The following is a 14,384-nucleotide window of genomic DNA, read 5'->3' as shown; positions in this document are numbered from 1 at the left end:
AGGTCAAGATGTACGGGTTTAATCCTTCCACTCCCTCTAGCAAAGTACAAAGCTCTTTGTCAGGGAGCTTTCAACTGAGGCCAAATCAGCAAGCGTGCCTGTTTTGCTAACACAGCACCGCTGATCTTCTGTGCCTCCTGACAGAAGGTAAGGCTTCCCCTCGCAGGTGATTCCGCTCCCCACTCAAAGCCAGGGTATTTAAGTACTGATAAAGATGAAATTTAGATTCTCCAACCTTTTTCTGCTAACACGCGCCATGGGTATAAAAATATCTTGTTGGGCCAATATCACACCAATTTATGGTATAAAAAGTAATGATGTCCTCTGGGACAAAATAACTTCTGTCCTGTAATTGCTAGAATGACACCTGCCAGAGTAAGCCCCTCCCTGGTTCACACCTTCCCTGATTACCACTACCTTAGTTTGTAAGCCTACCAAAAAGATCACTCTTTATCCTAGACTAAATCCAGAACTACGTGCTATAAGCATAGTGCACTCAATATGATTGATTGTCTTGCACCACATTGCCTTGGAGACCAGCTGACAAAAATCAGAGATGGATGACTCGGTGTCTTCTTCCTTGGAGGAAAGATCCCTGTCCTCTACCAGCCAGAGAATATTTCCCAAGAAAGCTCCAGAAGGAAAGATCAGACTCTACCTGCAAATTCTCCCCTATCTTACCTAGAAATAAAAGATTGAATAGGACTGAGACCTCCATTTCCTTTCACAAAAGTTATACTAGGACTGAGGCCAGACTCTGTGCTGAGAACGTGCATGACGTGACATGAGTACGTGCTGCAGCGCTGACAGGGCCTGCATGCATCAGCCTGGCAAAGCAACGGCACTGCAGGGCTCCAGCCTCCCCTGCCAAAGGAACACCACAGGAACACCTCGTACCAGCGAGGCACGCGTATCTCTTACTGCAGACCCCCAGGCCAGAGAAAGGCGGACACACAAAGCCTGACCATCTAGACTTTTCCCGCCCAGTGACAATGTTGGGAGCACAGTCTGCAGCTCAGTATTGCACCAAGAAAACACCTCCACAACGATGCGGTCATCATTAATGGGCCTTTAAAGGCTTCTAGTGGAGGTGCTCTAAGAACAGTGAAGGAACTCTTCAGGGCAGCAAAGCAACACCACTGATGAAAGCATATACTATCATTAACAGACTTATTTACAGTATTCAGCTGTGAAAAGCAACCTCAAGAGTTAAATGAGCAGTCAACACAAGATATCCCTCAAAAAAAGGCATCTCTAACTAGAGTGGCATCAGCACAGTGACTCTCCCCATGTTATCACACAGTCCCAGCAGAGCAGAAAGGGCAGTACGCTAACCCAAGCGGTGACCATTCCTCCCTAGCAGGACCTTTTCATTGTGGTCAAGAACTATATTGATCCTGAAGGTACCATAACTTGCACGTTGTGAGCTGAACTAAGTGCCCTCTGGGTATCTGGTGCATGTCAAGTCATCAAAACATCTTTGTTTTCTCTCAACTGGAGCTGGGTTGGAGACAGGAGTCAAATTCAAGCAGCTGGTCTTTATTCTGTAGTTCTACAGAATAGTCGTTTCACTAGCTCCTTTACATGGAAAACATTTTTCAGTCACTCGAAACATGGCCTTTGTGGTAGGCTTCTACAGTTTTTTTTTAAACCTGTAGAAAGTAAGCAATCATATTAGAGAAAAATGAAAAGGGATGAATCTGGCTGATCATCTTTCTATCAAACAACAGGAGTCAAAAACTTGTGCTTCACAGTATTCATCCACAACTTCTTCCTCAACAACTGCAGAAAGGCATCAAGGAGATCCAACTGTAGAAGAGTTGGGCACTTACCTAGTTAGACCCCCCTTCATCATTTGTATCAAAGACCATCTTGACCATATATTGACAACTGCCTGCTATTACAGTAGTCAGCAGAATGAATATAAATATTTCAACTTCCCAAATCAAGAAATGAAATTAATCTAAAAATATTTTAATGTAGCAAGTTTGGCTATAGAACCAGTGCAACATAAAGAGGACACCCATTGTATAACCAACTTTACTGCTTAATCTTAACAGAGTAAGCTACAGATGCAACGGATTTACCACAAGTTATTTGGTTAAATTAAATACTGCAGTTAGGATCATGCTGTTGGTAATTGTGGCTTTACAGTACCAATGCTCAAGTTGGCTGAGTTAGTTTTACTGTAAGTAAAATGCAAGTTTACAGAGAAACAAAATAATTTAGTATAGTATGCTGTATTCTGTTTCATGCTCAGTCACAATGATAACGTCTTTGACAGATAAACAATATTTCAGCATTATGTTAATAATGCCAAAACATACAGGAATTTTAATGCCAAATTTACAACATGATACAGTGCTTAACAAACAGCTTTCTCAGCTATGGTGGCCAAGTGAGAATGCTACACAGGACTGAGGAGCATCCAAGCACTATCCAGTGGATACAAAGTGAACCACGCTGACAGGAATGCTTTATCTTTTGATGGAATTATTATTCTAGAAGTTTGTGTCCCAAACATAATGCAACGTAAAATGAACGTTGAACCCTTGCCTCAAACATGAGGCAAAAGGACTACATGTTATTTACAAACTTGAACCAGTAAAACCACTTTAAAAACAGAAAAACATTGTGATCACTTGACAAGATGACAGAGCTTGATTACTGCATTATGTGAACTAGAATGGTAACAAAGTTGTAAACAAATTTTAACCAAATTAGGTTAACGCATCTATTCTTAACTCAAGAATATTGTCATTTCAGCAAACAGTGATCTTTAAAGCTAAGGACACTATCAGAGGATTTATTTTTGTTTAACGCCAAAACTAATAAAAATATGGAAGCTGGCAAATCATTTTTGTTCCCTATTAGCCTTCGTTAACTTCTCCATTGCGTACTTCAGCAAAATTTTCAAAACTCCTGGTTTTGTCTAATTCTGCTTCAACTTAAGTAGCTGGTAGCAAAGTCAAAGCAAACACTATCAACACTTGAAAATCCCTACTTCGTGGTTTGGTTTTCCACTATTGGAGATGAGATTAGGCTGCTGGCATTGTTCTACATAGAAAACAAAACACTGAAGCATTCATTTTTAAAGAAAAACTTCCTGAAAATTAAATAGGCTTTGTGAATATGCAAAGAAATATATAGGTAAATCAGATTTGAATCTGTCAATCACAGCAGTGTCCTCCTCATTCTTCCTCCCCCCACCCTCCAAACTAACAGCATTGCCAAAGTGGCTGATGTGAAACTAATAGAATTAAATTCATTTACATGAAGTCTGGCTACAAAACAAAAAGAAAAAGAAACTTTGTCCCTGCCGCATCTATTTTTTATCTTTTTCCTGCATTTTGTAATTAACTCATGCAATCATAAAGGGGGTTGTGTTTGCTTTTTTGTGTGTTGTTTTTTTTAAACAGGCATAAGAGTTGTGCAAGACAAAACTGAACAAACTTTTGTTTCACTTCAGAAAGATTTTATATTACCAACTCATTTCTCTTCATAACTAAAGGTGATAAAAAACAAATCCATAGTAATAATAAAAAAAACCTGTAGTCAAACTGCTTTTTCAAGTATGTTTCTCCCCTCATGAAAGAATTGCATTACCCATACTACTGATTAAAACCCATGTCAATCATTAGGATTCAGACCATAGGTCCAGATCTCCTGGAACTGGGCACAGCTGGATCTCCAGCTGAGTTTACACATACTGGAAACAGGAGGCTGATGTGTACACATGCATGCATTACACCACTCCTCAACTCCCTGATTCTGACAACATCCACTATCACGCCCCCATCACATCCCCGAAACAGGAGAAATGGCACAGGAGCTTGGATAGGTACCATCATTCGCTGATCAGTCAGGTGCAAATCTGGTTTGTGCTGACGGAGATGCACTTTGCAGACCTACTAGGCTGGAGAATTTTGCCCACAATGTTTCTACATAGCACAGCATAAAACACATCTTAATATTTCATTCAGTCTGGAATTCACATCTCAATCTATTGCAATTATGGAAGCCAATGAAAAGTTAATGAGAGGGGTTCTACAAGAGTTGGTCCCAGCATTAAACACTAATACATATGAAAAATAAAAGGGGACAAACTTCCAAGTCTCTATTAGTGATGGTGATAGGTTCAACTTTTCTTCCTTCTTAAATTCACCTCCCATTAATGCAAGAGAAAAGTGCAACTTTGCAGCATGTTTGTTCACATCAAGTTTTTCCTCAAGAACACATTTTGCAGTAACAAAATATGGTCTATAAAGTTGCAAAGTGCACAAGCTGAAGGCACAGAGTACAAACACATAGGAAAACAGATTTCAAAATACCAAGTAACAAAAAAAAAAAAAAAGAGATAAAAGAAAAATCTGGAATTTAAAACTCCCTGACAGAAGATACATTTATATGGGACCAACTCTTAAAACGTGACAATTTTTAAACTAATGAACAAATACTGCAAAATAACGAAACTTTATTCTTATTATTTCAGTAAAAGCTCCAGAAAATACCTTGAAGTTTAAAAACTAATACACTGACGTGTTAACTAGTTTTAAGAATGTCCTTAATATTAAGAAAAGAGTGCAAAAAAGGTTCTTCCATTCTAACGCTTTTGGAAGCTGCTGATTTCGGCTGCCCATTTCCACTTTGAAAGGATTGTTTTTCAAGGTGCATTCCTCACAAAAATCGCAGAACTTGAACTTGTTGAGAGGCCAGACCAAGGAATCGTGTCTTTCAAAGTCATCCCAATTGTAGCAGCAACTGACATTTTATTATATAAAGAAGAAAGTCCAAAACTCTTCTTTGAGGCATAGTTCGTGTCAGAGCTCGCGTATCAGCAGTTGCTAAAGGAAGCTCCGGACACCACCTGTGCTCCTCCAGTGTCTGTTCTGGCTAGGAATAGAAGCTGATCCAGTATATTCACTATCTGTACCCCCTGGAGCTTGCACAAGCTGACGAGCCATCTGAAATTATATAAAAAGTTCAACAAATTCTCTAATATTAGACTTTCACCCTATGTCCTTTGCCCCACTTCCCCCAACAACCTGAAAACCAGCATTGCCTGCGAAACGTTAACAGTGTAAACTGAAGCTGATATACCAAGTAAAGGGCTATTCATTCATTTCAGGTTGTAATAAGAGTTCATCATAAAACTGCACGACATTTTATGTTAGGAAATAAAGCAAACGTACTCTCCTGAAAGCATAGGAAGAAGCTTGGCAGAAAGAATACAATAAGATGACCTGAAGTTAACAACGGCACCAGAACGGATACTATTTCCCAGTCCCCAAGGCTATTTCATGACCTGCAATCAGGACACTGTATTTAAATCCTAACCTGGAATGTATGGGACTAGATTCTCTCCTGGCCAAATATTTAGTCAGCACAGACAATGAGACTTTTGACTGACTGCACCCAAATTAGGGATGTCTGGAATACAGCAACCAACTGAGAATAGAAATATCCTCCCTGTGCTTCTTCCCCACCACCCCCTCATCTATACTGGGGAAAATTGAGGGGGTTACAAAGCCAAGAACCTCATAGTTAAAACATGCAGCAAGAGACTTCATCTACAAATGGAAGAGAACTTCCCAAATACTGCCTTTAGTATCTCAACACAGGTGGATCCCTTGTTGTATTAGACACGTAATTGAGGCTTTCAAGTTGAAAAGCACAACCCTTCCAAACCCTCTTTTCTGTCAACAGACAGAAACACGCAACACCAGCGGGTGATTTATATCAGAGGTGGACTGTCTCATCATTTCATTCCCTGTTATGCGTATCCTGACCAGGCAGAGACTGGGACAACTACGTTCTTCTTCCTTAAGACCACAGCTGTGTACTTAAATGAAGTGGAAGTAGCTTGGCCTCAGTAGCTAGGACATCTTACTACCTTACAGGTGGCTGTGGGACTCTAGCACAGTTAGCCAGGCTCTAGACCCAAGAAGTTTGTATTGTTCCTTAGAACAGTAAAGGTTATACTGGCAGACAGCTAGCTACGATGTGGAGGTGCAGCCTCCGACACCTCGCCACCCCCCTGAGAACCCAGAAGCCCACCGCTACCTGTATGCCCAACCTGTCAGGGACTGTGGCACACTGGAGGGCAGGGTTAGATGCATACTTACTGTAAGTTAACTCTTCTCCAGCTCTCTTGCGTGACTGGTCACCTCTAGGAAAGAAGGGGAAGAAAGGCATTTTCATTTTAAGAAAAGGAAAACAATAGTGAAATACCTCAGCACAATCATCAGCTTTTACAGACTTTAGAAACAAGATGCAAACGTAGTAGCAGTAACACACAACTGCAGGATTCTCAATTTACTAAAGCAGAAGCATAAGCTATATTTTATAAATTTAATTAGCTCATCATTTTGTTGAAGATGGTAGGTTCAATTTTACAGGATAATTTTTTTACAAAATGAAGATGAGGAAAAATTGCTCCTACGCAGTGTGGTCTTAAGTCATGCATAAAATTGTTTTCCTTAATTCAAACCTCACAACAAAACTTTATAGAACTATATGAAAAGCTCTGCATCTATCAGTCTGAAAAGATAAGACACTCCTGAAAACCCAACAACCAGACTCTAAGCGAGTCTGTGCTGACAGCACTCCCTCTTCAAGCAAAGATTTAAATAAATAACTAAAGTTATATAAACACCAGTTCACATCATTGCTCCTGAAAACCCAAAGTCAAATTCCCACCTATTTGGAAAACATTTTTTCCTTCTATTCTTGTGCACACAAACTCTTAAAGCTGAAAAATCTTGCTGCTTCACAACCATCTTGTGATGATAGATATGCTACTGAAACTGTTACATAAGGAAGAGATTCCAATATATTTTCACCATGATTGTTATAATTTCACATTCACGTGCTGAAAGTTGGTAGAAATTTTTTTTTTTCCTCTAATAATACAAAGTGTTCTTCCCTAAAACCACTCTTAAGGTGATGGACCTGCTGTGTATGCCTTGATTAAGGTCTTTCACAAAAGACATACCCACCAAGCAACTGGCTTGCATTCCCACTTTCTGCAGCAACAGTATTTAATAGTGTCGATAAGCTATTTCGCCTCGAACCTGACATGCCATTAATGCTGATGAGGACACCTCACTGTGCTGTGTTCCTCATGGTTATTGTTGTAGGAAGCGCAGCAGCAAAGACATCACCATTTTTGGCGCAATTATAGGAGAACAGGTGACACTTCATGCTAACTCAGAAAAGAACAAACTTAGCACACTCTTTGGTAAAAGAGAAAAACAACCCTTTTATACATATATACATATACGTTTATATATGTAGGAATATAGCCTCAAAAGAATTCTGAAAGGTTATAAATAAACACAACCTATGTTCCTGAACATCAGAAGCAGCATATTAGATCTTGAAATACATTTCAAGGCAAAATGCATTTCAAATACCACTGCAAAATGCCATGTAGCAAATTATATCACCTGTACTTCAGTTTTCTTTTACCTGCATCCTTTTAATGATGACAGACTCTGCTCTAACACTTTATATAACCTCCATGTGTATCAGACTGCACTGACTCCCTGGCAGTACAAGCATATAAAATATATTCTGCAAAACACATTTATCAGAGACTAAATGCCATCAATCAGTTACTCCACTGCAAAGTTTTATTTTGCATTTTTATGTAATAAATTGAAAGCAACCTACATAGAAACAGCAGTTGCACCAAACCATGGGCTAGGGTGGGCCAATTTTCTAAATCTACAAGACATACCAAAACTCTTCACATGGCCAATACCCAGAAGACCACATACTGCAGAAAGCCAAAAAGAAGAGGAACTCCTGGAAATTAGACTCTGAAAAGAATATGTGACACACAAACCTTTACTTAGTTCTCCCCTGTACGGCTATCCTCAAGCCCTAATCTCGTCTTTGTCCCCACCTATCACACAGGACAGAAACAGTTTCCTATGGATTTGCATTAGTTCCAGTGCTAGAGAATTACTTTTCTGCATAAAACAGGAGTTGTTCAAATATATTCTGAGGATCCCAAGTCTCTAACAAGAGAACACCACAGAGGCATCTAGCCTTTGCAATGGTCAGTATCCTTCCTACTACCCTTCCTAGCCTTTTATACAGTATCCTCCTCGCAGTACTAGCCAAAGAACTCTACAGCCAAGCTGACAAGCCTGCCTTATCTTCAGGTACCTAGGGAAAAATGTTTTTGAAACCAATTGTTTTTGTGGATATGGACTGTTACTACTTGAAACTTCATTTTTAATTCTCTATGAAGTGCGAAACCAGTGAAATGCAGTTGTAAGCCGAACTATTATAAGCCACCTACAGAATTAAGATTGAAAATTAGACAAAAGTAAAATGCTCCTTTTTTTGTTTTGTTCTGTGCATTACTTTCTTTTGGACATTTGGAAGCATTTCTTTACCGAGAGGGTGGTGAAACACTGGAACAGGCTTCCTAGAGAGGTGGTTGATGCCCCAAGGCTGCCAGTGTTTAAGAGGCATTTGGACGATGCCCTTAATAACATGCTTTAACTTGGTCAGCCCTGAATTGGTCAGGCAGCTGGACTGGATGATCGTTGTAGGTCCCTTCCAACTGAAATAGTCTGTTCTGTTCTACTATCCACATTATATGCCTAATCAGTTTCAAACAGTTTCAAACTTCTATATCTTGGGCCAAATGCACTGCTTTTCTCAGCCTAAGCTCTTACAGCTTTCTTTTTAGTGTCTTAGCTCATGCTTATCTATCAAAAAAATTATTTTCCTCAACAGAAAGCCTTATAAGGAGTGAGTCTACAACACCATTTGCATTTGGGTCAGTAGTAGAGTTTTGAAGCTCAATAATTTACCAAGCTTTGAAGAGCGAGATTACCTTTGAGGAAAACTACACAAGAGTATGAAATCCAGGAGTACATCTAACACTAAACATACCCACATCTAGTGGGTGTTCAAACTACAGGACCAGATTCTCTGTGTTGCACAGGTAACAGGAAAGATGAAGATATACTCTCTTCATGCAGAAACAAACCTCTTGGGAACAGAGCACGATAGCTTCCCCAGCCTGATCTTGGATTGTCAGCCTACTGCAAAAGTGGTACACTCCTGTGGCAAAAGCGCTGCCTAGGCAGTTAAATAGAAGAGCATAGAGCAACAGGCACTGGCCGGAGTGAACAACGTAGGTTATGAACATGCCCGCTGTCTCGTACTCTTTCTTCTTTTTCCCTCCCCAATTCAGTACTCCGAAGAGAAATGCCTATTTAAAATAAACACCTTGACTCTATAAATAGCTCTGAAAGTGGAATAAGGAGAAGTCACCAACTGACATTTTCAGAAGGATCATGAAAAAAAAGTCAGCTTATAGAAAATAAACAGCCAAAGTAAAGGCTGAACAAGAACATGATCATGCATTAGAAGCACAATCAAAACACAGGGATGCATGAACTGTAAGCAGTCTGTTCACAAAAATATTTCAAGACTTCCAATCATCTACTTTTTGGTACCATCTGCGGGGTTAGTAGTGCTCAAAACGTGTGGAAAATAACGCCGTATTTCAGATACTGAGTTGTGAAGGTTATTTATTAACTCAAATTATTTCTTCAGTATTTTTAGGTGTATCCATTTTTACCATTTCAGCACTGTCCAGCACAATTACTGCTGCAGACTAATAATTATTACCTTGTAAATCCATTCTGCATAAGCTCTCTTTGAAGCTTCTGGTCTTGAGCAGCATATTCCTGAAGCTCAGATTCCACAGCAGGGGGTAGAATATTTGGGATGAATTTAGAAAATAAAGCTGGTGCCATCTGTACCCATTCTGTAAGAAGAGGGAAAGCAACAACAAAACACATAGAAGAGATCTTTTGTGAAAATTTTACTCTTTGACGAAAGTAACTTTGCTCTATTTTAAATACACTTTAGGATCTTGAATCAAAAACAAACGAACAAACAGCCACCCAAAACCCTCCCCAAAATCCACAGAAACCAAGCCTTAAAGCAGAACAAATAACCAGACTGTTAAAATCTGATGAAAATCCACAGAAACCAAGTCTTAAAGCAGAACAAATAACCAGACTGTTAAAATCCAATACTTACATGTAAATAAAGGAATTACTATTTTTTTGGTCATCAACCTCATCATCATATTGAAATTCAGTTCCTGCTGCATCTCACAGGGCCTGCTGAGTCTCTGGACACTCTCAAGGACAGGACTGATGATCAATAAACTCACCTTGAGACTCAGATCATTTGTAACACTTCACCCCAGGAAGCATATTCACAAAATTTACACCTCTGTTCCCTGAGCCGTACTTCTAGAAAGCACAGTAATATCACCATACAACCCTGCTTCTTCCTCCCTCATTTCAAATGAGTTAATGCAATTCTGTCATAGATCTTCCAAAGCTTAGACAAACACTTTTTTAATGTTCATTGTAAAATTTTAACCTGTATTACTTCAGCTTCAGGATAAAAATGTGATTTAATTTCACTACACTAAACATTGCCTTACAGGAGCAAGACAGTTTACCTTAAAGCTGCTTCAAGGCTGATTATACGAAATACAGAAGACTGAGCAAAGGATGAAAATTGGGTTTATAGCAACTGTGTAAGAAGTTCTGAGAAAAAGAAATACTCCTCAAGTATTTCTGAAGACAGACTTTCCAGAGATTATAGCAGTTATCTTAAATTTCATCTTTACTTGGAAAAAAAGGGATGCTTTTAAATACATTCTCTAAGGCACATCATGAGTTTTTATCCAATTCCCACATGTTTACTTGGTCGATACTAAGCTTCGACAGTCGCCTTTAATCAGCAAACTCACAAAATAATCACTACTTGTGTACAGGTGGTTTAAACAAAAAAACAATGCACTAACCTCCTTCATCACAGAATCATAGAATCATTTAGGTTGGAAAAGAGCTTTAAGATCATCAGGTCCAACCGTTAACCCAGCACTGCCAAGTCCACCACTAAACCATGGCCCTAAGCACCACATCTACACGGCTTTTAAATACCTCCAGGGATGGGGACTCCACCACTGCCCTGGGCAGCCTGTGCCAGGGCCTGACAGCCCTTTCAGTGAAGACATTTTTCCTAATATCCAACCTAAACCTGCCCTGGCGCAGCTTGAGGCCATTTCCTCTCGTCCTATCGCTTGTTACCGGGGAGAAGAGACCGACCCCCACCTCGCTACAGCCCCCTTTCAGGCAGTTGTAGAGAGCGATGAGGGCTCCCCTCAGCCTCCTCTTCTCCAGGCTAAACACCCCCAGCTCCCTCAGCCGCTCCTCACCAGCCTTGTGCTCCAGACCCTTCACCAACTTCATTGCCCTTCTCTGGCCACGCTCCAGCACCTCGATGTCCTTCTTGGAGTGAGGGGCCCAACACTGAACACAGAATTCGAGGCGCAGCCTCATCAGTGCCGAGCACAGGGGGACAATCACTTCCCTGGTCCTGCTGGCCACACTATTCCTGATACAAGCCAGGATGCTATTGGTCTTCTTGGCCACCTGGGCACACTGCTTGCTCATATTCAGCCAGCTGTTGACCAACACCCCCAGGTCCTTTTCCGCCGGGCAGCTCTCCAGCCACTCCTCCCCGAGCCTGTAGCGTTGCATGGGGTTGTTGTGACCCAAGTGCTGGACCTGGCACTGAGCCTTGTTGAACCTCACCCAGTTGGCCTCAGCCCATCGATCCAGCCTGGCCAGGTCCCTCTGTAGGGCCTTCCTACCCTCCAGCAGATCAACACTCCTGCCCAACTTGGTGTCATCTGCAAATTAGTGAGGGTGCACTCGATCCCTGCATCCAGATCACTGATAGAGATATTAAACAGAACTGGCCCCAGTACTGAGCCCTGGGGAACACCACTTGTGACCGGCTGCCAACTGGATTTAACTCCATTCACCACAACTCTTCGGGCCCAGCCATCCAGCCAATTTTTTACCCAGCAAAGAGTATGCCCATCCAAGCCATGATCAGCGAGTTTCTCCAGGAGAATGCTGCGGGAAACTGTGTCAAAGGCTTTACGGAAGTCCAGGCAGACAACATCCACAGCCTTTCCATCATCCACTAAGCAGGTCGCCTTGTCATAGAAGGAGATCAGGTCAGTCAAGCAGGACCTGCCTTTCATAAACCCATGCTGACTGGGCCTGATCCCCTGGTTGTCCTGTACGTGCTGCGTGATGGCACTCAGGGTGATCTGCTCCATAATATTCCCTGGCACCGAGGTCAGACTGACAGGCTTGTAGTTCCCCAGATCCCCCAGATCACAGCAGCATTCGATAAAAAAACAAACAAACAAACAAACAAAAAAAACCCAAAAAACCCCAACCACCCAAAAACCCTCAAGAAACCCAAAAAAACAACTCTACAAACATGAAACAGTACTTTTCATCTTATGAAATACAGTAAAAGTGTACCACGTAGAACACGGTACCTACAAAAAACCTACTGCTACTGAATAATTTAGCCAAGCTAATAAACTGACTTGGAATTCACAGCATGAAATACTGTCATAGGGTATTTGATGCCACTGTCCGATCATTACAGGTGAGGTGAAAAGAATATTTCAGATTAAATCCAAGTGGGCCCACTAGCAGCCTGAGCACCTGCCCAGGCTTCAGCGCTTTCTACTGCAGCCACCATGTGCTGGAGCTAGAATTAGAAGACAGTCTTTTCTGGCAACATTTGAAGTCTAACAGCTGTCAAGTACTTTCAACTTGAAGAGAAAGTAAAAGAAGAGAAAGAGAAGAGAAAGAGAAGAGAAAGCCCACGGCCACCAGCCACACCAGCATCGCTTCTCCTTTTGCCCTCTGCACTGCCTAAACAGATGCTTCCCAGTGCTGCTCTAATCCCCCAGCACCTCCCACTGGCCACATTTTCTGCTTTACTTCCCCAGTTATGTGTTTGCCAGTCCCCATGATACATCCAATGGAGCATGTCCACAGAATAAGTGAGCAGCACTACCTCAGAGGAACTCTTGCCCTGATTGCTTCAGAATTCATCTTCAAGAACCTTTTACATCAAGAAGTCTATCCTGTGCTCTTCTGGTTGGAACGACATTAAAGTTCATCATTTTTTCAGAGGCTGAGAAGTTTGAGGAGCAGGTAATTAGAGCAAATGTGTATCTGTTTAAGCAATAGCTTACAGTCAATCACTTGGGTCTTCCTACCCAGCTGTGGAAAGCAGATATTGCAAATTGTAGGAACAATTTTTATACGTGAATATCTTACAGACATAAGACAACTATTCAAAATCTGATTAAGCCCATGATACCAACCCAAGCCAGTATCTGTTGTGAAGTAAACAGCAAGACAGGGATCATCTGAAATGGAAAACTGGGAAATCACAAGTCCATCACCTACAATATTAAGTGTGGTACAAGAAAACTACACTGAGCTGCTTTCAAAAGAATTATACTTTTATACTTATGTATACACCCTTCCTTTCTTTGGTACTGAGCAGCTTATAAAAATGAAATTAGTATTGCCTTAAAAATGATGGTAGGATGTTAATTTTGCTGTTGTAAAAATAATCCTTGCTTACTAAAAGTGCTTTACCCGTGTATTTTGTAAATGGAGAGTCCACCACATTCCTGGCTTGTACACATGCTAAACATTGCACTAACGCTTTTTGTAAAGCTTTCCCATCCTCGTTTCTATTTCTGTAAATGGGGATTGCAAAGCAAAAATAGACTGAAGCTCAGACACAACCCTTCTCTCACTCACACCAAGGTAAGAAGAAAGTATCAGTATTGTAAAAGGAAGGAGGCAGGTACCACTTACTTATGGATATTCTGAATACTTCCTGTTTCTAAAGTCTTTTAAAACACAGGCTAGAGCTCTACTCAGTTCTCCAAAACTTACAGAACCAAAGATTTTGGTACAAAATTGATTAAAATCTGCAATACCATTTTCCTTTCAATATAATTGTTGTTGCACAAGATGTCATGATATACTCACGAGCTAAATTAAGCTCTTCCGTGAAATAATACCAACCAATGACTTCATAGAAGAAACAGTCATTCATCTCACGTCGAAGATCTCACCGTTTGAAGTGCAACTCACAATATAACTGTCACCATTTCAAGACTTCTAAACTTCTGCCGTGACTGACTCATTAAACAGCCTCCTTCCTTTATTTCTACTGAGTGAAAGAAATAGGTCTTCTCTTTGCCTCCAGAGTAGCGGGTTGGGTTGTTTTTTTAAAATTAATTTGGTATTCACATGGTACCTTGCACAGGTCACAGAGATGGGCAACAAGAAGAACCATGGCCTTTGCATAGTAGAACTAAGCATTGTTATGGACAGAACACAACACGTTTGTTAAATGTGCATTAGCTAGACAGTGACCGCGTACGTATTTAGGAAAACATATCACAACCACAGCATGAGAGACTCCTAGAAACA

The 14,384-nt window shown here is 40.8% G+C and overlaps 1 protein-coding gene across 3 annotated transcripts in view; it reads right to left on the bottom strand.

The window, feature by feature from the left end:
- Positions 1 to 1,946: 1,946 nt before the first annotated feature.
- CACUL1 (CDK2 associated cullin domain 1) overlaps positions 1,947 to 14,384 on the bottom strand; it is a 52,961-nt gene continuing 40,523 nt past the window's right edge. The window contains exons 6-8 of one of the 3 annotated variants that reach the window (XM_082309843.1): positions 9,658 to 9,796; positions 6,126 to 6,169; positions 1,947 to 4,964 (exon numbers count right to left, since the gene is read on the bottom strand). In XM_082309843.1, coding sequence (XP_082165969.1) covers positions 4,924 to 4,964; positions 6,126 to 6,169; positions 9,658 to 9,796 — 224 coding nt within the window. In that variant the 3' untranslated portion in view covers positions 1,947 to 4,923. The remainder of the gene's footprint in view (positions 4,965 to 6,125; positions 6,170 to 9,657; positions 9,797 to 14,384) is intronic. The other 2 variants (XM_082309844.1, XM_082309842.1) reach the window with 2 other exon arrangements.

The sequence above is a fragment of the Platalea leucorodia genome, assembly GCF_965183815.1.
Source record: "Platalea leucorodia genome assembly, chromosome: 4".
NCBI lineage: Eukaryota > Metazoa > Chordata > Aves > Pelecaniformes > Threskiornithidae > Platalea > Platalea leucorodia.
The sequence above is the reverse complement of the archived record's forward strand: the minus strand, read 5'-3'. Positions and strand labels throughout refer to the sequence as shown.